The 22,053-nt window shown below is 40.4% G+C and overlaps 1 protein-coding gene across 1 annotated transcript in view; it reads left to right on the top strand.

Moving 5' to 3' along the window:
• Window positions 1-18,881, top strand: part of LOC131520040 (pregnancy zone protein-like) — a 45,450-nt gene extending 26,569 nt beyond the window's left edge. Inside the window, exons 16-36 of the mRNA XM_058743749.1 lie at window positions 1,677-1,841; window positions 4,300-4,390; window positions 7,145-7,304; window positions 7,684-7,912; window positions 8,217-8,343; window positions 8,554-8,675; window positions 8,896-8,947; window positions 11,128-11,211; window positions 11,727-11,903; window positions 12,194-12,281; window positions 12,927-13,083; window positions 13,470-13,544; window positions 13,833-14,016; window positions 14,442-14,665; window positions 15,493-15,711; window positions 15,866-15,996; window positions 16,366-16,456; window positions 17,144-17,212; window positions 17,545-17,647; window positions 18,024-18,065; window positions 18,716-18,881. Coding sequence (XP_058599732.1) covers window positions 1,677-1,841; window positions 4,300-4,390; window positions 7,145-7,304; window positions 7,684-7,912; window positions 8,217-8,343; window positions 8,554-8,675; window positions 8,896-8,947; window positions 11,128-11,211; window positions 11,727-11,903; window positions 12,194-12,281; window positions 12,927-13,083; window positions 13,470-13,544; window positions 13,833-14,016; window positions 14,442-14,665; window positions 15,493-15,711; window positions 15,866-15,996; window positions 16,366-16,456; window positions 17,144-17,212; window positions 17,545-17,647; window positions 18,024-18,065; window positions 18,716-18,738 — 2,613 coding nt within the window. The 3' untranslated portion in view covers window positions 18,739-18,881. The remainder of the gene's footprint in view (window positions 1-1,676; window positions 1,842-4,299; window positions 4,391-7,144; window positions 7,305-7,683; window positions 7,913-8,216; window positions 8,344-8,553; window positions 8,676-8,895; window positions 8,948-11,127; window positions 11,212-11,726; window positions 11,904-12,193; window positions 12,282-12,926; window positions 13,084-13,469; window positions 13,545-13,832; window positions 14,017-14,441; window positions 14,666-15,492; window positions 15,712-15,865; window positions 15,997-16,365; window positions 16,457-17,143; window positions 17,213-17,544; window positions 17,648-18,023; window positions 18,066-18,715) is intronic.
• Window positions 18,882-22,053: the final 3,172 nt, after the last annotated feature.

Below are 22,053 nucleotides of genomic sequence, written 5' to 3' on the forward strand. Positions count from 1 at the left end.
TTTTTCAGCTTCCCCTAAAATCTAGGTGCTTGCTCACCGGTTTGAAGTATGGACAAAAGAGAGTTTCCATTCAAACTTGTCTTTTACAGATGTCTCTTGTAATAGAGCACTTTCAAAAAGGCCTTATAGTTTACTCTCTCTGTCTGTTTATTTATGTAACAAATCTTCACTGCCTCTTCCCTAGAGGCTGGATCCTGCTCTGGGAACAGGCGTTCTAATGGTAAACTTTCAGATGTCGGTTTTGACCATCTTAGACTAACGGTCTTATGAGGCATTAACATAAACAAGTAAGCAACAAAAACATAAACATATAATAGTTCCCAATTTGGGTGAGGATAGTGAAAGAAATAAAAAAGATGCTGATATACAGAAAAAAAGAGTTGGACATCGTTTCAAGTGGTGATTGAGAGTGTCTTCTCATGGTCAGAGAATGAAGGAAAAAGGACAAGTATTACGAAGAATGAGGGCAGCGCGCCCAAAGGGCTTGAGGTCAGAACCAGACTGGAGTGTTCTAAAAGGAAAAGGTAATAACCTAGTAAGTAATGGGGAGAGACGAGGATGCTAGAGACTGTAGGTTAAATGGAAAGTAAGGAAGATTGTGACGAGCTCTGTTAGCCTGGAGTGGAGTTTGGAGGTGACGGCAAATGCTATGGTAAATCTGAAGAGTTGTAAACAGAAGAGTGCCAATTCCGATTTGTCTGTTAAGGAGATGCTGTTTGCTGCTGAGCGAATGAGAGCAAGAATGAAAGAATGGGAACAACTAGTAGGTTATTGTAGTAGCATAGGCAAGAGGTGAATGCAGCCACATTAGAAGGTCTGCGTGGAGGCCTGTGTTTATTTAATGGCCTGGGTACTATGTGACTGAGCAGGTGGCCTGACACCAGGCTCTGGGCAAAAACTGAACCGCAATTGATTTATTTCTAGGTTGCCTGGGCACCTAGTTTTTGGTCAAGCTAGAGTTGGAACTAAAATAGTAGACTAAAACAAACAAAAACAAAAAACTCAGTAAGAGTTAAAAAGAACTTAATCACAGAAAATGGGAAAAGGAATGAATTGGGAATGTACGGAAATTATTTCTGACTGTTGGGATTATGAGTGGCTTTTGTGCTCCTGTCACGCTTCGCTATGCTGTCCACATTTTTGGCTTCCTTTTAAAAGCAGGCATTGGGGGGGCACGTGGGTGGCTCAGTTGGTTAAGCATCCAACTCTTGATATCGGCTCAGGCTGTGAGCTCATGGTTGTGAGATCGAGCCCCATGTTGGGCTCCACACTAAGCATGGAGCCTACTTGGGATTCTCTCTCTCTCTCTCTCTCTCTCTGCCTGTCTGTCTGTCTCTCTCTCTCAAAATAAATCAATAAACTTAAAAAGATAAGCATTTGGTCTAGGAGACAGGAGATGAGTTTTATTCTTACTCAACCAAAATGGGCTCTGAGACTGATCAATTAATTTCATTTCTCTATGTATTAATGTCTTTTGTACAACAACAGGATTAGGATCCCTAACATTTATTATCTCCCCATGATTTGTCTGTGGTTCTTTGTATCATTGGCATGGGAGTATTCAATAAACACCACAATCTTTTAAATCCCAGATTGAACATTATCTATCACACTAAAAATGAACTTAAAAGGCAAGACAAAATAAGAATGTTCCCTTTGTTCTCTCAACTTTGCAGGTCTATGATTTGCTGCCACCAAAGAGGGTCCCTAGCCTTACACACGGAGGTCCCCTGAATGCATATGGTGAAAAATGTATCAATGCAGAAGACATAGTTCACAATGGAATTGTTTACACACCAAAGTGGGCCATAAAAGAGGATGACGTTTACAGTGTTTTTGAGGTAATTCACCTTCCCAAAAGTATAAACAACATTGAGTTTTAAGTTTTTGTTGAAGTGGAGAACAAATGGGCTTCTAAGCTCTAGAATCTGATCCTGCACCCCCCCAAAACAAAGCTAAGCTTAACAGAAAAACACTGAAACCTCAGAAGCACGGAGAACTTTGTACACATACGGATATTCAATCATCAATGTATCTCGCACTCTTTAGCGCAAGTGGTATGCTTTTAGGGCCCACGGCCTCAACCAGGTTGATCCCAAAGTTGTTTACGACTGCCATAGCCCCCTCAGCAATTGTCAGAGATTCTAGTGAAACACAGAAAACTAGTGTGAGCATAGTGAAACATTTTCCACAGTGAAAGGTGAGTACCTTATTGGCGGCCATTATCGTCAGTCTGTTGCACAATACATACAATGTTGAATAAATAAATGACTGAATACACAAAATATAATACTTTCATCATATTTACTGCAGTAAAATTTCCGGGAAAACTGAAAGTAGTCTTTCACAAAGAAAAGATTTACAAAACTTGGGTCGGAATGTGAGCAGGCCTGGGGCAGGTTACATAAAATGCCTAGCTTTCAGATTAACTGTAACTAGACAGTGTTACGAAGGGAGAGTTTGTCCAGCTTTGAGATGAAGTCTTATCACACGACCAAAGAGGGCTTAAAACCCTTATTGTATCTTGAGGAAACGTGCCCTTCTTCCTCAGCGTAGCGGAGAGCAATTTAAATCTCCTTCTTCTAGAGCCTCCGGGATCTTAAATCAGTTGGTGAGAGAGGGGTAGGTAGAGGACTCTTCAGGCTCATTAGCTAACTGTTTAATCTTTAAACATTTGCTTCTGACTTCTTTCTCCCTATTTCATGTCACTGCCACCACTGATAACTGTGTCTCAGCCTCGCACAGTTTCCCGCGTATTCGGAGGTAAGACAGCGAGTAGTATTTCCTGGTGACAAATAGTGAGGAAAGAGGCCTCTGGGACCAAGTGGACTCGAGGAATCAGGCTACTGTAGGCATCTGCATGTATGTTTTGGATGCAGAGATTCAGGATGCTTGCAAGAAAATGAGAAAGAAAAGAAGCAAGACTAAATTAGGAAAGTGATGGGCTGAGCATAGATATTTAGGGAAAGACACATTTTCCAATAAAACTTAAACAACACAAAGTGTAACTAACTGAAGAAAAATCTCCAATGTGCAACCCTATAATTTCAAATGAAAAGAAACATAAACAATTATTCTGTGCACACACACACACACGCACACACACACACACACACACACACACTATATATATATATATATATATATATATATATATTTGTTTGGAGAAACAAATATTAGTTGGTTGGAGAAAAGGAAGGGAAGATAAACATACAGGTGCAAATAGTTTCTTGGATGCAAAAGATAATTAAAGAGGCATCAGCATATAGCAACAAAATTCAGAAATAGGAATCAGTAGAATCAGGGTTCTAATCCCAACTCCTAGTCACTAACTGGATGAACTGGACTGTCTGTGACTCTGTTTTCATATTTATAAAATAGCTGTCTTCCTTTTTGTGTGGCACTTTCATGATGATCCTATGGGCTATATGCATGATAATAATGAAAGTGTCATCATGTAGGGAAGGAAAAATTCCTCCTTTGCGCCTCAGGGTGTTCCGGCTGGACTAAGAATTAGATTTCCAGGAGACAGATTAACAGGAGAGAAAAACGGTTTTATTACATGCTCTGGGGGCCCAATAATGAAATTGAGACCTAAAGAAATGAACAAACAGGAAGCTTTTGTACTTTTTAGCCAAAGAGAAGACAAATTTGTGGGAAACTGACAGGATAAAGAAAACATGTTCGAGAGCTTTAGAATTCTAAATGGAATTTGGGCTGAGGTCATAGATTAAAAAAAAATAATAACGGGGTTTGTTTCTACAACATTCTTGGCTTTAAAGTTCCTATCTCTGGTGATAAGGATTTTTATTTTCCTTACCCTTTCCATGAAAGGGTGCCTTTCATGTGGGAGATTTATTTACTGCTGTGAGGAAGACAGAGGAGGGATTGAGTGTCCTTGAACCAAATGTTTCCCAACTAGCCTCAATTCAAAATAATCAATATGGGGGCGCCTGGGTGGCGCAGTCGGTTAAGCGTCCGACTTCAACCAGGTCACGATCTCGCGGTCCGTGAGTTCGAGCCCCGCGTCAGGCTCTGGGCTGATGGCTCGGAGCCTGGAGCCTGTTTCCGATTCTGTGTCTCCCTCTCTCTCTGCCCCTCCCCCGTTCATGCTCTGTCTCTCTCTGTCCCAAAAATAAATTTAAAAACGTTGAAAAAAATTAAAAAAAAAAAATAATAATCAATATGCTATATTCGCTTTGGGCAGCCTGCTCTTGACCCCTACAGTACAAATGTAAGAAAAGATCCCATTCTCAGGATTGGATTGCCAATATGCTTTAATAATCCATTTTCTTCCAGTCTGCAGGATTAAATATTTTTACCAACTCAAAACTCCACAGTCCATCTTTTTGTTGGCTGCCTCCACCATATCCTATAGCCTATGAAGACGGTAAGGGGGAGATACCTTTGCCTGCTAGGATAATAGGGGGAAAAATGATGTTTTGCTGGGGTGGGGTGGGATGAAAAGTTATTTTTCTGAGTATTGAATCTTGTGACTCTTGTGAATCTGCAGCGACTTCTTGGTGAGTTTTCTTCAAATAACACCCCCTCCCCTCCAAAAAGAAACAATTTTTAAAGCAATTATCGTTTCATTTTTTTACTCTGTCTCTGAAATCAAAGTTGACTGCTTTTTTGTCCTAGCCTGCAGTAGTCTTGCAATTTCAAATCCTCCTTATCCAGTGTGGGTTCAACACCTCAATGAGCATAAGACAGATTTTACTGCAATAACAACCAAACTCCCACAGCTCAGCAACTAAGATGATAACATTTGCTTTTCTTTGTTCGCTCACACAAAACTGCATATGCATCCAGTAGCTGTCCAGAACGGCTCCCCCCCCAATCAGTGAGTTAGGGGTACCCTTTCTACTTTCATCTTGTGACTCCATTTCCCATGTGCCATCCAAGACCATTACCATGGGAAAGGAGGGAAATGATTATTTTGTCCTGCTGTGGAAGTGGGATATCTGCCCTTCCTGCAAGGAAGGCTGAGAAATGTGAAAGATCGTATGGACATTAATTGTCTCTGTCATCTTTTTATGAAAATCAAAGTGACTTTGATATGTTGAATGAAATAGAATAGCCCAACTTTTGGCAGTTAGACTACTGGTCTCCTTGCGTGTTTCAAATATACCTGGCAAAGAGGAAAATTTGAAAAGATGCTGAGTATTCTTTTCTATTGCTGTCACGTCTAGAGAAAGTTTTCTCTACGCATTTGTATATCCACTAGTCCTACTTTCTAATAAGAAATGTTCTAGTATAAAGTGTTCCTTAAAAATAAAATAAACACGGACTTGACTACAGTAGACATTATTTACCTAAGAAGACAAAGAATAAAGTTCTAGTTGGCAACAGAGGAGCAAATCAGAATATTCCCTCAACAGAAAGAAAATTCTGTATAGTGAAAAAAGCAGTGTGCTAAGGGCCAAGGGACATGTTCTTATCTGTGTGGTAGGTCATATAGGACTTTCCAAATTCACAGACTAAGGCTCAACTTCTTCAAATCTGAAATCAGAATGACAACATCAAAGTTACTAAGCATGTGTTGTGAGCATAAATGAAAAAATATAATCATGTTGCCATGAATAGTATATGTTTAAAAAGATAATTGAAAAGAGGGGTGACTGGGTGGCTCAGTCAGTTAAGCTTCTGACTCTTGATTTCAGCTCAGTTGATGATCTCGCGGTTCGTAAGTTTGAGCCCTGCATCGGGCTCTGCACTGACGGTACAGAGCTTGCTTGGGATTCTCTCCTCTCTCTCTCCCTCTCTCTCTGCCACCCAACCCCTCTCAAGATAAAGAAATAAACCTAAAAAATAATAATGATAATAATAATAATAATTGAAAAGCACTATTATTTTATTTTCTTATCCCTCTTAATACCAAGTGTGTATTTTCTTTCCAGACATAAGAGAAAATATGCTCATAGAATGATCCAGAAAACCTAAAAACAGAGTAGTGTCATTACATTCTTACCCCAAATATTCTGTAAGACTCTATGCAAACTTTGCATTTGTATTTGTCACCTACCCATTCTTTCCTTTTCCTTCTCAGTTATACCACCTTATTCTTGTGCCTCATTATTTCATAACGAAATTACTTACAAACCACCCTAATTTACTTTTCTTGCCTCCGGTCCTTCTTCACGTCAGTCTATCCTGGATACTGTGAAGGGCACTCTCACCCTTAAACGTTGCTCTTATCATGTCACTTATTTCCCATAGATGGTCACCATTTCCAGAATTCATAGAATTATTGTACTTAAGGCTTTAAAAAGGCATGTTCCACTATATTATTTTATGTGTATGTAAAATATATATCATATTTATATTTATATATTTACACCTGTGATCTTTAGATCTTCTAATCTCTAGAGTGTCACTTTTATTTAAATCAAGCTAACTCCTACATTAACAGATCTACTTTATTTGTCCTAATCTTCCTGGTACTTCATTATATAACTACACCTACTGTTTACTCAACAAACCCTCAAAATAGACATCTCACTCCCTTTTCCCTGTGGAGCATCCCTTCTGACCTCTGTGTACATACTTTTAGAGCCCTTTCCTTCAAATATCTCCTCGATTCTCCTTTGTTTCTCATCTTTCAATGATCATCTAGAATTCTACTTTGGTAAAGTCGTTTCTGGTCACTCAAAAGTTCATTTTCTGTCCTTTATTGAGTTTCTGGGGTCTATAACATCCTCTACTGTATTCTAGTGTTTGTGTCCCTATCTCATTCACTGTCAAGGAAAAAAGCGTTTCTTAAATCCTTTCTGTAGCTCCTACTCATTCTTCTCATTCAGTTCTCACTGCAAGTGGAGAACACGTGATCATCCTTTCAGTGTAAAGGCACTATTTGGTGTGTTATTCTTCCCTTTGCTAGTTGAATAATCCACAGAGAGCTACATTTGTTTTCATTTCTGGAGAAAAATACATTTACCTCCAGACCCTTTGAAGGAGATAGGATTAGCTTTCCTAGAGAACAAATAAGTAAGTGAACAAAGTAACAAGCTGATAGGTTAAATTGCTCTGATAATGAACATTCCCTGAGCAAATGACCTTATTCTGCTTGAGAAACTAGGCAACGCGAAGAAATTCATGATAAAAATGAGGTTTATGTTGGGCCCTTCATATTGTCTTTCCACAGCCCTTCCACAAGTCTTACCACAAGTAGCACCTGGTGTTGGAGGAAGAGTTCAATCAATAACAATGAATGAGAATGTTCCAGCCATGGTAGAACGTCCCAGGAAAGAGACAATCCGAAAGTACTTCCCTGAGACCTGGATCTGGGACTTGGTACCCCTCGAGTAAGTTGTGTGTTGCCCAGAATTTAGTTTAGGAAAAGATGTGACTCCTCCTCTTTGATTCTGGTGTTAGCATTGGTTCCTGAGCCTTGCAGTGCTGTTCCATTTCTTTCCGGTAAACATTTAGGCTCATAGTTCATTGACCTCGTAGATCAGCAATGGGAATTTTTTTCTAATTTCATCCTGAGATATCTAAAACAATGGAAAGTGGGAAGCTACCCTTGCCTCTAAAAAGAAAAGAAAAACTTCCAGAGACCTCCTGAGGAGTCCCAAGTTTGGCATTGGCCACACTGGGTTACTAAGATACCCCGCTCTAGAATCAGCTATGGCCCGTGTTAAAAAATGTGTTGACTCACAGTGTTCCTCTTTTTTCCTTCTCCAGTTTATCAGGTAGAAGTGAGTTGGCAGTGAAGGTCCCTGACACCATCACTGAGTGGAAGGCCCATGCACTCTGCTTGTCTGGAAACACAGGGCTGGGTCTCTCCCCCATCATCTCTCTTCAAGTGTTCCAGCCCTTCTTCGTGGAACTCACTCTCCCCTACTCTGTGGTTCGAGGAGAAGACTTTACCCTCAAAGCCACCGTGTTCAATTATTTGTCCCACTGCATTCGGGTAAGGGCCCTTCTCTGGGAGCAAGCAAGAGTACAAGGAAGGCACCCAGTCGCCACTCATTATCCCGGTCTCCTACATAATCCCCCGGCAAATCATAGTTGAATAATGATGTAGGCTAATTTTGGAATGGAATAGGTGCTAAGAGCAAAGCTACCTGGCCCGTCCAAGGTGGTAACGTTATATTTGCTTGGGGTTCTATATTTTCTGTGTATTCCTAAATTCAGATATTATTTCCACCTGATTCCTTCTTTTTTTTTCCCCCCCTGTGTTCTTTCTCACACTTGTGGGCGGGTATGGCATTCAGGTCAGTGTGCAGCTAGAAGCCTTCCCTGACAACTCAGCCGACCTAGTGAGAAAGAATGAAGCCAATCACTGCGTCTGTGGAAGCAGGCAGAAAACGGTGTCCTGGACTGTGACTCCAAAGTCACTGGGTGAGTGATAAGGTTGTTGGCAACTCCCACTTCCTGCGTTGTAGTGATTTGCTTTCCACCCTGACCCTGACCCGGATACGTGGGGTTTTTCCCTCCTCCTTCAACCATGATGCACTGAAAGAAAACCATCATATCTCCTGGAGAAACTTAAAAAGAGAAACCATTCAATATGGAATCACTGTTTAACTCCTTAAGGATCTTATTTTCCAGGCAAGGTGAATTTCACAGCTACCGTGGAGGCCCTGCAGTCTGAAGAATTGTGTGGCAACGAGGTGCCTACAGTCCCGGTGGTTGGGCAGAAGGACACTGTAGTCAAGCCCTTATTAGTTGAGGTATGTGGGTAAACTTCCTGAGTCTCAGAGCCCTTATTATATTATATAGCATTACCTACTATGTATGTGAGTGCCATTTCGTTCCCAAGAATAGAAATGGATCTGCAACTCAGTGTCTTACTAACATTTTCTCCTCTCCTTTAGAGTAATTGGGTTTTTTTTTTCTTCTACACTCAGTATGACTTTACTTTTTCACTTTTTTTTTTTTTCCAACGAAAAGCCTGAAGGAATAGAACAGGAGGAAACTTTCAACACACTCCTCTGTGCATCAGGTAAGGGTCAAAAGTAGACAAAATTCTCAAGTTCAGCCACTCGCGCCCAAGTGTAGAGTTGTAGAATGCCATATGCGGTATGGTTTCCTCTGGAGAAAAAATATAGCATGCTCTCCCAAGGGCAAACCTCAGGGCATTTGATTCAGAACGGTCTTTTCCAGATGAAGACTCAAAGAAGTTAAAAGACTTACCTAAAAGCTTCCGGCTAATAAGGAGAACCAAAGCTGATGACCGCAGAACAGGATCCTTTCCAATGCACCTGCGTTTATCAAACTTCTCCCTAAATAATTTTCAAAGTATTGAAATACCTGTGTGGCAAGAGTAGTCGTTATTCAATGACTAGCTTAAATGTACTCAAATTTAACTTACTCATGTAAGTCATTTGAAGAACTTCAGGTCACTAGCATATATAGAAAACCAATATTTTACTAACACTATCAACAAAACGATATAAAAATTACCATGAAAATGTTCGACTCTGCACCATCTAGAATCATCTTGAGAACAGTGCTCCATGTGCAGATCTCTCCTGTAGGTGAGCATCCCTTGATAATCTCATTCAGTCCCAGAACTTGAATAACTTGAATAACTCCAGCTTTGCACTGGAGACAGCAAAGTGTACAACTTGGGTCCACACTGCTTTCTTAATTCAGACTCGTGTATTCAGCTGCCCACTTATCAACTCCACTGACGGGCCTGTGGACTCATAGGTATTTCAAAACCAGCATGTTCAAAACTACACTTCTCCTGGTTCCCACAAACCTGCTCCTCTTGCCATTTTTTTTAAATCCATCTCAGATGATAAAAATCCCACTCTTCTACTTGCCTGAAGGAAAAATTTCATAGTCATCCTTCACCATTACTTCCTTACATTCCACACCCAATCTGTTTTCAACTATGATCGGCTCCACCTTGACATTTTATCCAGAATCTTCTTACTTATCTCCATGTGCACTTCTACTCTAGTCTTTTCTCTCCTGGATCATCTCAATAACCTCCTAACCGGTTGCCTGGCCACCTGCCCTTGATCCCTGACCGCAGGAGGGATTATTTAAAGCACACTTCAGATCATGTGCCCCGTCTGTTCAGACCTTCCGAGAATTTCCCATGTCCCCGAAAGTTACAGCCTAATCCTCCAATGTCCCCTCCAAACCCTCACGATTGCCATGACTTCATACCCTGTGACTCTCTCCCTCACTCACCCTCCTCTGGGCACAGTGGACTCCCAGTCTGGTCTTGGAACACAGCCAGCATACTCTAATCTCTCGAGTCTTTTCGCTTTTTGTTCCTTTTCCCTAAAGTCTCTTCCCCCAGATATGTGTAAATCATATCCCTTGACATCCTTCAAATCTCCGGTCACCTATGATTTTATTGAAGAGAGGAGCTTACTTCACACCAGCTTTGTCTTTGCTTTGTCTTACCAGCTGTCCCATATAAACATTCTGCTTTAATTTTCTCTATAGAACTTCTTTTTTTTTTAATTTTTTTTTTAACATTTATTTATTTTTGAGACAGAGAGAGACAGAGCATGAACAGGGGAGGGGCAGAGAGAGAGGGAGACACAGAATCGGAAGCAGGCTCCAGGCTCTGAGCCATCAGCCCAGAGCCTGACGCAGGGCTCGAACTCACGGACCGCGAGATCGCGACCTGAGCCGAAGTCGGACACTCAACCGACTGAGCCACCCAGGCGCCCCACTATAGAACTTCTTAACGCCTATCATACTAAATATTTGTTTGTTATCTGACTACTCCCATTAAAATGAAAACTCTGGGAAGTCAGGAATTTTTTTTTTTTTTGAAAATTGTTATATCATTGCACTTGAAGCAGAAGCCAGTATATTACGTGCACTTAATGCATATTTATGGAATGGAGGTATTTTTAAAAAAACACTCATCATATATATCAGCATAAGCAGTTAGGGGAAGAAAATAGTCATAACATAAGGCATGTGCTCAGAAGGAAATCGGTACAAATTTAGCACAGACATATGTTAATACGGACTTCACTGCGAGATGAACCATGACTTTAGGAGAAACTTGGACGGCATCAAAGAAATTATACAGTGATCCAGAGAAAGGACAGGTGGGAATTTGATCAAAAAGGGGAAGAACTTGAAACAAAAGTAGGACATTGCTCTCTTGTTGTCCCTCCCTTATACATATTTGTCTTCTTTCATTAGAAACTGGAGTGTCTGAAAAGCTGTCACTCAAAGTTCCTTCAGATGTGGTTGAAGGATCTGCCAGGGCGACATATTCGGTTTTGGGTGAGTCTGCCAGCCCGAGGCAAACAATTTTCCATCTCACTATTCTCGTGCACGCAGCCTCACTATCCACAATTAAGACATTGGCTGTAGGCATTCGTTTGAGAGAAAGAGTGCTAAGCTAAGAATCACATTGGGTATTAGTCAGAAGGGGGCTGAACAGATGTTGTGCTACCTTGACACACTCTAAAAAGTACCAAGGGTCACCTCTCGGTGCCCTCATCTTCAAGAGACTGACTAGGTGGTGAGGCATCCTGAAAGTCGGTTTTTACCGGACAAGTTGTTCATCAGAAAAGATGGCTCCTGCCATTCAGTTTTTTCCATCCTTGAACCACTGACTTTATTTTTCCCACTTTTCTCTATCCTTTCTATTTCTTGTTTTTCTTCGCCTCTTATGCTTTCCTGTCCTTCTCTCCATAAGTGATTTGACCTCACACTTTGCTAGTAATCTATCTTCCTATCCCAACATAGACCAGCTCTGAGTGCCTCGGATTTTTTTTTATGTTCTCATTCCCCAGGTGACATACTAGGTTCTGCAATGCGAAATCTTCAGAATCTTCTCCGGATGCCCTATGGTTGTGGAGAGCAGAATATGGTCCTTTTTGTCCCTAACATCTATGTTCTGAACTATCTGAATGAGACAGGACAGCTGACGGAGGATATCAAGTCCAAAGCCATCAGCTATCTTGTCAGTGGTGAGAGATTACCCCGAAAGGAGAAATCTTAACTGATTCCCTAAATAGCTCTTTCACTGAACTCCAATCAGTTTCTCCTTGGTTAAGATTTTAAAAAATCACCGTTGGCCATGATAACCAATCAAATGTCCCACTATACCTCCAGAAAATTCAATGGCATTATCCAGTCTTGGAGATATCTTGATAAAACGGTAGTTTTCCTAAGATTCCTAACCAAGTTTTGAGGAAAAGACTGATTAATTCTCCAATGTTTCTGCTGTTTCCTAAACCTATGAATACTTCCTTTTCAGGGTACCAAAGGCAGTTGAATTACAAGCACAAAGATGGTTCATACAGCACCTTTGGGGATTATGATAGTAGAAGTCAGGGAAACACTTGGTAAGATAATTATTTCCATATGCTCACTGCAGATTCATTCTATTTGGGAATTCTGGAAATATTGATTCTCTGATACCTGGAGTTGTTTCATGGAATGCGCTATCCTTTAAAACTCCACAAGCCTGTCATCACTATCGTGTGATCTCACCAATTCATGTATGAACACTCACCTGTAAAATAAAGTAAATAGTAAACAGTAAAATAAAGATCCCCCAAAATGGAAATATAAGGCAGGAAGCATTGTAATGTGAATGGTAAAAGAATCTTCTATACTGTGTATTAAGGGAAGGAAGAGGGAAAGGACAGAAAGGGACTGTGATGTGATAAAGAATCATTTAGGAAATGGCAGTTTGGGTGATGGACAGCATTGTCAGGCAAACATTGTGCACGAAAAAAAAAGTGAAAAAAAAAGTGGAAAGTTCTTCATCAACTCTGAAGAAACCAGTTAAGTCGAGAGATTCAAGAAAGAACTCAGATAGTTGCTGCACAAACAAAAGAATATTTAGCGTGCATGTGTCCTGTCCCCACCAATTCCCCCAATGGTTGCTTCCACTGAGTTGTGAAGACCAAAGTCTGAAAACCGTTGCCCAAAATGAGCTTTGAACGTGAGATGGTCCTCATGTCTGTCTCTTCTGTGCTGGACAGGCTTACTGCATTTGTGCTCAAGTCCTTTGCTCAAGCCCGGTCGTACATTTTTGTGGAGAAGTCGCACATCACGGATGCCCTCACTTGGCTCTCACAGAAGCAGAAGGAAAATGGTTGTTTCCAACGCTCCGGATCACTGCTAAACAATGCTATTAAGGTGATGCCATTAATTTTGTTCTGGTCCCTGGAAATAGTCACATGTAGGGACAAAGATACTCCTACTGATTCCTCAAGTCTCGGTGACATAGATTTGAGGTAGGGCAGTAGGTTCTAAAAGCTTCTGCAACCTGACAACAAATCAGTAGTTTTTTTAGGGAATTAAAATAGTGTGCGAAATGCCTCAGCATGTTACTAAGAGTGAGGGTGAGTGATTTGGAACCAATTTAAGAATTTTAGGGTGGAAGAGAAAGAGGGGAAAATCAATCATACTGCACAAGAAAAGATGCTTTCTGGTGAAAAGTGAGCAAGGGGAAAAGTAGAGTTAGCCAACTCCGGCTAATGAATATTGGAATGTTTGAGTATCTCTGCCTGTGATCTTTACAGGGTGGGGTAGACGACGAAGTGACGCTCTCTGCCTACATCACCATTGCTCTGCTGGAGATGCCACTGCCTGTCACTGTATGTACCAGCACAGTCCCTATATCCTGTCTCACAAATATAAGGAATACAAATCATGAAATTATGAATCTCTGAGGACAATGAGTCGTGGTTTTTATGTTATTTAATTTTGGTATATTTTCACTGGCACATAAAAGACTAGATACTTTTGGAAGCCGCAGAGGAAATTATTCTCGGGTCAGAACCGTGATGTTACGTGACACATGGAGACTATTAATCCGGTGTTAGCCTGGAGACCGTTCATTAGCCTGGTTGTGCTAGATAAAGATCTTTTTTCATCTGCTTTAGCACCCTGTTGTCCGCAACGCTCTATTCTGCCTGGAAAGTGCCTGGAGATCCATCTCAGAGTCAGAGGCCCAAGGAAATCTTGTCTACACCAAAGCATTATTGGCTTATGCCTTTGCCCTAGCAGGAAACCAGGCCAAGCGAAGTGAGCTGCTTGAATCACTGGACAAAGATGCTGTGAAAGAAGGTAAGAGCTGCTACGGTGAAAGGAGGTAGAATTTACCTCCGGAATCACCAGTGATCAAAAGAAGGAAGAGAACCTACCATGACTATAGTACATCACATATATCACATTATATTATTATAATGATGATAAAAATAATTATCATTGATCCAACACTTCAATTCTGTAGGTGACATGGAATATTTTTTTCAGTTCACACATTATAGACTCTGCAGCCCGACCTCTAATATCACACCAGTATGTAATAGACACAAAGAAAAAAAACTGTGATTTACTGGAAACGTAAATTGGCAAAGCGTTGCTTGATTGGTGATTACTATTTTTACACCGGCTCACTACTATGTGAGCTCTAACACTAATGAATATTCATGAATCAGATTTAAAAGTCATTCTTTAAGTTGAAGATCATACTCTTTTCCCTTTCAAAGATGAGTCGATCCACTGGCAGCGTCCTGGGAAAGTTCAAGAAGTTCCGTCGCTCTATTATCAACCCCGGGCTCCTTCTGTTGAAGTGGAGATGACCTCTTACTTGCTCCTTGCCTATCTTACTGTTTGGCCTACCCCATCTTCGGAAGATCTGTCTGTGGCTTCACGTATTGTGAAATGGATCACCAAGCAACAAAACCCCAATGGGGGCTTCTCCTCCACTCAGGTCTGTGGAGAGGCCCTGGGAAGAAAAATAAATACCTGACTACATATGTAGACACAACCATATTCTAGGAGTTGGATAATTGGATAATATTTCTAATTCATACTTTCTCCATTCCTCCATCAGCAGAAGGGTTCCAGCCCCCTGTCTTAATATATTCATTACTGCGCTGCCCTTTGTACAGTCTTTCTTATCTTCTCTCCTTAGTGGACCCCCAACCGTAAAATAGATCAATCTTTTTAACGCAATATTTCATAAAATTACTTCCTCGTTAAAGTAAATCTTTTTTTCACCCAAAGACTAGAATCATCTAATATTTTATTCAAAACATTTCCTCCCCCCAGTAAACACGAAGACTCCTATCTGCTTGGGCTGATCCCTTTGCTTTTTTCTGGAATTGGCTCCCTCCTTTTTCTGTGTCTTCCCACCCTGGTAGTCCCTGATGCCCCTCTTCTGTCTATATAAACCCTTCTCATAATTCATCCATACTCTTATGTCTAACATTCTTCACAGTCTCCTCTATCTAGCTCCGATTTCTTCCCCTTTCTTCGAATGTGTACACATGTATTATTATATAAATTTATAAATTATCGAGAAAGCCTCTGCTTTATGTCAAATATCTGGGTCAAATTTCCATGTGTTGAGTGTAAATTACTTGAATGGGGAAACTTTTTAATGTCCCCCCCCCCACCAAGGACATAGAATAGTTTATGATTAATAACAGGTCTGCGTTTGTCACTAACTCCGAGAGAGAGTAGGGTTGATATGATTTGCATCCAGTATGATTTTGGTACCTTCTCTCCCGTGATTTCTGCCCCATCTCTTTTCAGGACACAGTGGTAGCACTTCAAGCCCTGTCCAAATATGGAGCCGCAACGTTCAGTAAAATGGAGAAAGCTGCTGTAGTCACTGTCAAGTCTTCGGAGACCTTCTCGGAAAAATTCCAAGTACACAATGCCAATCGCCTGTTGCTTCAGGAAATCAGGTTGCCAGAGATTCCAGGGGAGTACAGCACGACCGTGTCAGGATCAGGATGTGTGTACCTCCAGGTGAGACTACCAGGGCGTAAGGGAAAAGTCTCAAGAATTAGATACGAACCTCCAAATGGAAAAAGGCATGTGGGCTAAGAAGAGATATGAATCATCTAGAAGAGACAGACTATTAAAAGTGCAAAGATAAGGGATGTTTTTAAATTTGTTCTAGACATCCCTGAGATATAATGTCCTGCCCAAGAAAGAAGGGAAAGTTCCCTTCGCTCTGAAGGTTGATACTCTCCCCAAGAATTGTGATGGCGTAGAAGCTCACAGGAAACTCCAGATTCACATCAACATTAGGTAAATCCTTGTGTAGGTAAGACCTTTCGTAGAATATTGAGAAACCGATTTTCTTGTGCGGGGAACTTCCGTTGTCCAAGATCACACATTGTGAATGTGTAATTCTTGCAATATTTACTAGCGAGAAAATGTTCTTCACTCTTGCTGAAAAGCCTTAACATTGAGAACATGATGTTGCCATGCCTGCGGAGTGTGAGTTCATAATGGTGGGTTTTCCAAATAACAATAGCAGAAGCAAAGAAAGTAGATGGGGAAGCTGCGTGGTGGTTAAGGATAGAAAACACCAGAAATAGAAGGGGAGACTTCTGTCTTGAACAAACTCCAAAGGATTTTGTTTGAATGCCTTCTCCCGATGCCTTGACTTTGTAGTTACACTGGAGAACGACCAAGCTCCAACATGGCCATTGTTGACGTGAAGATGATATCAGGCTTCATACCTGTGAAATCATCAGTGAAAAGGGTAAGCCCTATATCCCTTACAGATATCAAAGTCATGATAAATACTGGCATTTGTGCTTGTCAATTTTATTTTACCGATTCAGTTTTACTTTATTTTACTGATTCAGTTTTCAAGAGGTACTCCCTCAAACTTACTTCTCTAGAGTGTGCTTACGTCATTTTAATAGTGAATCATCCCTCTTATGTGGTATCAGGTATAAGACGTAAGTCCTAGACATGGTGAATAAGGCTCCAGCAGGCCCGGAGACATCTAGATATGTGGAGAGGTATTGAATTATCTTCCAATCGTGTATGTTAAAAAGGGAAAATATATCACATATATACACATGTATATGATAGAAAAAGATGCCAGAGAGAGAGAGAGAGAGAGAAATGTGATACTCTCCCTTTTTCTTTTTATATGTAAAGGATAATTCTCTCTCATATATTATGAAAATATATATGTTATGGATAGATTAGTTAGATGACAGATTGACAGGTAGGTAATAGATAGATACAGAGATACAGAGGTATAAATAATGGTAGATAATATAGAAAGGGCTTAATACATATTACTATATTCCTGAAGAAATCACAATTAGCAATTTGGATGTTTCTGAGCAGCCCATTGGATCATAAATACCTGAAAAGTACTCTCAGCCTGGAATTTCCTCATCTCATATATCTGCCTTATGGTCTTGATCAACAGCTCCAAGAAAAGCCTCAGATTCAAAGGACTGAAGTGAGCACCAACCATGTCCTGATTTACTTTGAAGAGGTGAGATTCTGTAGACTCTGCCAGACCCGGGAACACTACTAGAGGTTCCAACACACCAATCCAGATCCTAGATAATAATGTTTTTCAGACACACAGGTGAAGGAGGCTGAACCAGTCAACAAAGTTCAAGCTTACTACATTTCACTGTCCATAGAATCATCTTTTTTGTCCTTCCTGTATCTGTCACTGAGTCTCAAAATGCCATTCTCTCCAAAGGTTTTGTTACAGACGGATAGCGTAACCATAAGATTTGATGATATCGTAGGAAGAGAGGATGGTAACTGGTAACTAAGTTAATCTTGGATTCCAATTTGGTTTTCCTGTCTCTCCAGCTAACCAATCAAACCCTGAGTTTCTCCTTCTCAGTGGAACAAGACATCCAAGTAAACAATTTAAAACCAGCTACTGTAAAAGCCTATGATTATTATGAGACAGGTAAGTGGGATTCATACATGCTGAACCTTAAAAAGAAAGAACTAACCTGGTAAAGGGTCACCTTCACTGAAACAAAACTGTGCAGTCTTTCCCTGGAGGAAGAAGTGAGTCTGCGGTCATTGGATAGGTACAGCTCCAATAAGAAGAGCAGGGCTGCGAAGAGGGCTACCCGGTGTCCAAAGAAAGACAGCCTTCCATTTGTGAAACCTGGCTCTGAATTCTGTATCCAAGCCCAATTTCTTCTTCCTCCCCTCTCCACCAATCCTACATGGTTTAGCACAGAAGTTCTTAGTTTACAGCTTATTTATAAGTAACTGCCCAGATGCCTGTTTACTGGAGATCTTCACTCTTTCTGTCTTCTCATTTTGTGTTTCAGAGGAATTCACTATTGAAGAGTACAGTGACCCCTGCAGTGCTGGTAAAGTATAAACAGTAAAATCTAGTGCCAACATGAAAAAAAAAAAAAAAAAGCACCTGTCGTCCGCATAAGGCTGTTGCTTGAGTCTATTCTTATCATATTATAAAGGTCCATGGTGTGGCATTTATGAAGCAAACTGTTTCAAATGTATTATCAAATTTCTCAGTAAGAAAAACATGCATGTAAAGTATAATTTCTGAATCTGGGAGTACTTGTTTGCAGATGAATCCAGGAATTTGCCATATATGAAAACTAAATCATCTAATATTTAGTTTACATTGTATACCCAATGGTGATATATTTGTCACCTATGACATTTTTAGGATGTTTCTGCACTTATACCATTTAAGGTCAGGAAGTTTTTCCCTGTAACCATCCATATAGCACAGCATAAGAGATAGGACCTACAAGATTTTCCCTTAGGCTGGTCAACGGTGTTCATCTTTGACAATATAACACTTGGTTTGAGACCTTCAGTTTTCCATTCTAAAATTAGTGGGGGGGGGGGAGGGGGGGGACAAGAACATCCCTATCATTGAAAGTAATTAAAATTTATTACATTTGAATATTTATGATTGAAATATGAAAATTATTCCTTTAGTAGATGACAGACTTTCCCTAATTTTCTTACCTTTTATTCTACTGTTTAGAATCTGAACACAGAAGTGCTTAAAAATGGAAACTTGTGGACCTCATCAGATGATCTTCTCTAACAATGAAGAACAAAGACTGATCAGCAGAAAATATAGAGAAACAGGAGACAGGAATCGGAATACATAAAATTTGTATGTGGAATAAATTTATGATGTATACACATCTACAATTTCTTTTGTTCTTTATCAATGTTACATTTCCCTTCTGAAATCTGTATCTATTCCCCATAACATTTTTAAAAACACTATTAAAGCTCTACAAAAAGATGCGCTCAAAACACTATAGATAAATCAAAATGGAATTCCAGTAAGTGTTCAGATAACCCACAGGAAGGTAGGGTAAAGAAAGCAATGTTTCCAAATATTGAAAACATCCAACATGTCCATCAGTAGATGAATGGTTATATTAACTGTGGTGCATTCATGCCGTGGAATACTACTCAGCAATAAAATGGAACAAACTACTGATTTACACAATAATTTGAATAGATCTCAAAAATATTACGCTGAATAGGGGCGCCTGGGTGGCTCAGTCGGTTGAGCGCCAACTTCGGCTCAGGTCACGATCTCACGGTCCGTGAGTTCGAGCCCCACATCGGGCCCCTGTGCTGACAGCTCAGAGCCCGGAGCCTGTTTCAGATTCTGTGTCTCCCTCTCTCTGACCCTCCCCCATTCATGCTCTGTCTCTCTCTGTCTCAAAAATAAATAAACGTTAAAAAAATATATATATTACGCTGAATGAAAATACAGCCAATTTCAAAAGGTCATAGTGCATGTTTCCTTTTGTCTAACATTACTGAAATGACAAAATGATAGAAATGGAAAACAAATTAGTGGTTTCCAGGGGTTATGGATGGTAAAGCAAGGGAGAATTGGCATGACTATAAAGGGCTAGCTTTAGACAGATCTTTGGGTTGATGAAATCCTGTGTGTGTTTCCTTCACAAGTAAAATTTTTGAATTTGTGTAGCTTAATAAAATACAGCTTTTAATAACTATTATGGCTGGTCTGTCTCATTTCTCTGTTTGCATCTTTTCTTTGCAATACTGTTTATTATTTACTCCAGGTAAAACTTTAAAATCCTTTGTGAAGTTAATTATCTCCCTAGTTTTACTGGGTACTATTTAGTATTGCATTGAATATTAATCAATTTCTAATGATTGTGAAAGTCAACATTTTACAATATTTAGCCTTCCCTATTCAGACACAGTTTATCTTCATTTATTCAGTTCACAAGAAAGTGAATTCTAAATTTGATTTACTCTCTGATTTTGGACTAAACTACAAAGTTAAAATTAGAGATTGACTTCATAAATATATATAGTGTGATAAGTTAAAAGCATGAAGTGGGACGCCTGGGTGGCTCAATCAGTTAAGCACCCAACTCTTGATTTTGGCTCAGGTCATGATCTCATGGTTTGTGAGATCCAGCCCCATGTCAGGCTCTTCACTGACAGAGTAAAGCCTGCTTGGGATTCTCCTTCTCCCTCTGTCTCTCTGCTCCTCCTCTGCTTGTGCTCTCCCTCTCTCTCAAAATAAATATTTTTTAAAAATAAAAATAAAAAATAAAAGCATAAAACAATGTATATACATGGAGACAAATTAAAAGATAAATGCAAGAATAAGGTTACGAGGGGCTCCTGGGTGGCTCGGTTGGTTAAGTCTGACTCTGGCTGAGGTCATCATCTCACAGTTTGCGGGTTCGAGCCCTACATGGTGCTCACCTGAGAGTGCAGAGCCTGCTTGGGATTCTCTCTCTCTCTCACTCTCTCTTTCTCCCCTCCCCTCCCCAAGCTCATGCTTTCTCTCTCTCTCAAAATAAATAAATAAACTTAAAAAAAAGAATACAATTACAAGATAATGAAAGACTAGAAACCGTTGAAAGATTTTAAAGCGAGAGAATATTTCAGACTTGCATTCTGAGAGTTCAACTCCTTGGCAAAGGGAAGAAAGGAGCTTTTGCTGATGTCCAAATACACAGGCCATTTGTGCACAGCCAGGCTATCTTCTTCACGCCTGATCACATGGTTTAGCACACATATCTCTCTTCCACACTTCTACACACTTCATATAAAACAAACTAAAAGATTATTTTCCTCTCATCTCCGAATCAGATCTCTTTGAAAATGAAACCTGGGAGCGCCTGGGTGGCTCAGTCGGTTAAGCGTCCGACTTCGGCTCAGGTCACGATCTCGCAGTCCGTGAGTTCGAGCCCCGCATCGGGCTCTGTGCTGACTGCTCAGAGCCTGGAGCCTGTTTCAGATTCTGTGTCTCCCTCTCTCTGTGACCTTCCCCCGTTCATCCTCTGTCTCTCTCTGTCTCAAAAATAAATAAACGTTAAAAAAAATTTTTTTAAATAAAAAGAAAGAAAGAAAGAAAGAAAACGAAACCAGTATCTTAATCATGCCTGCGGCCTATTCACTTAACACAGTGCTGTGAATATCGTAGGCTCTCAGCAAAACAAAAGTGTGACGGAACAGGTCCCTGAGTGAGCCTGTTCCCAAACGTGGGTACGTGCAAGATAAATGGAGTAACACAAAGGTGTTGGAATACATCAGGAAAGAAAATGCACTAGAAAGATCATTTCACCCCAAGCTGAGTTGAATTGCTTAATGTGTGACAAATGTGTTACAGAAAAGATTTTCATACTTTTCCCAAGTCAAGTAGATGAGGAGAACAAGGAATTTGGCTTATTTATGAACACCTTAAAACTTGTTTAAAAGTACCTTTTATGCATTCACTGAGCTCAAAGAGGAAAATTAGCGCCTCTGGCTTGCGAAACTAGCTGTCAGCAATCACCAAAGGGGTAAAGACACATTATCTCTGTTGTGGGTTGAATTGTGTCCCCCCAAGAAGATACGTTGAAGTTCCAATCCCTGGTACCTGTGAATGTGACCTTATCTGGAAATAGGGAATATCTGTATCTGGAAATACATCTGCAGATGTAATTTTGATGTAAGTTAAGACGAGGAGCACCGGGGTGGCTCATTCAGGGTTAAGCATCTGAGCTCAGGTCATGACCTCGCGGTTTGTGAGTTCCAGCGCCACATGGGACTCTGCGCTGACGGTTGGGAGCCTGGAGCCTGCCTCAGATTCTGTATCTCCCTCTCTCTCTGCTCCTCCCCTGCTTGCTCGCGGTCTCTCTCCCTCTCTCTCAAAGAAATACACAAACAAACATACATTAAAAAAGAAAGGTGGAAATTAAGATGAGATCAGACTGTGGTAGGATGGACCCTTTATCCAATACTACTGTTGTTCCATAAGAAAAGGTGAAGATATACAGAGGCAAACATGCACAGAGGGAAGACGATGCCAGACTTGCAGGAAAAATGCCA

Source organism: Neofelis nebulosa, chromosome 8 (genome assembly GCF_028018385.1).
Source record: "Neofelis nebulosa isolate mNeoNeb1 chromosome 8, mNeoNeb1.pri, whole genome shotgun sequence".
In the NCBI taxonomy this organism is placed as follows: domain Eukaryota; kingdom Metazoa; phylum Chordata; class Mammalia; order Carnivora; family Felidae; genus Neofelis; species Neofelis nebulosa.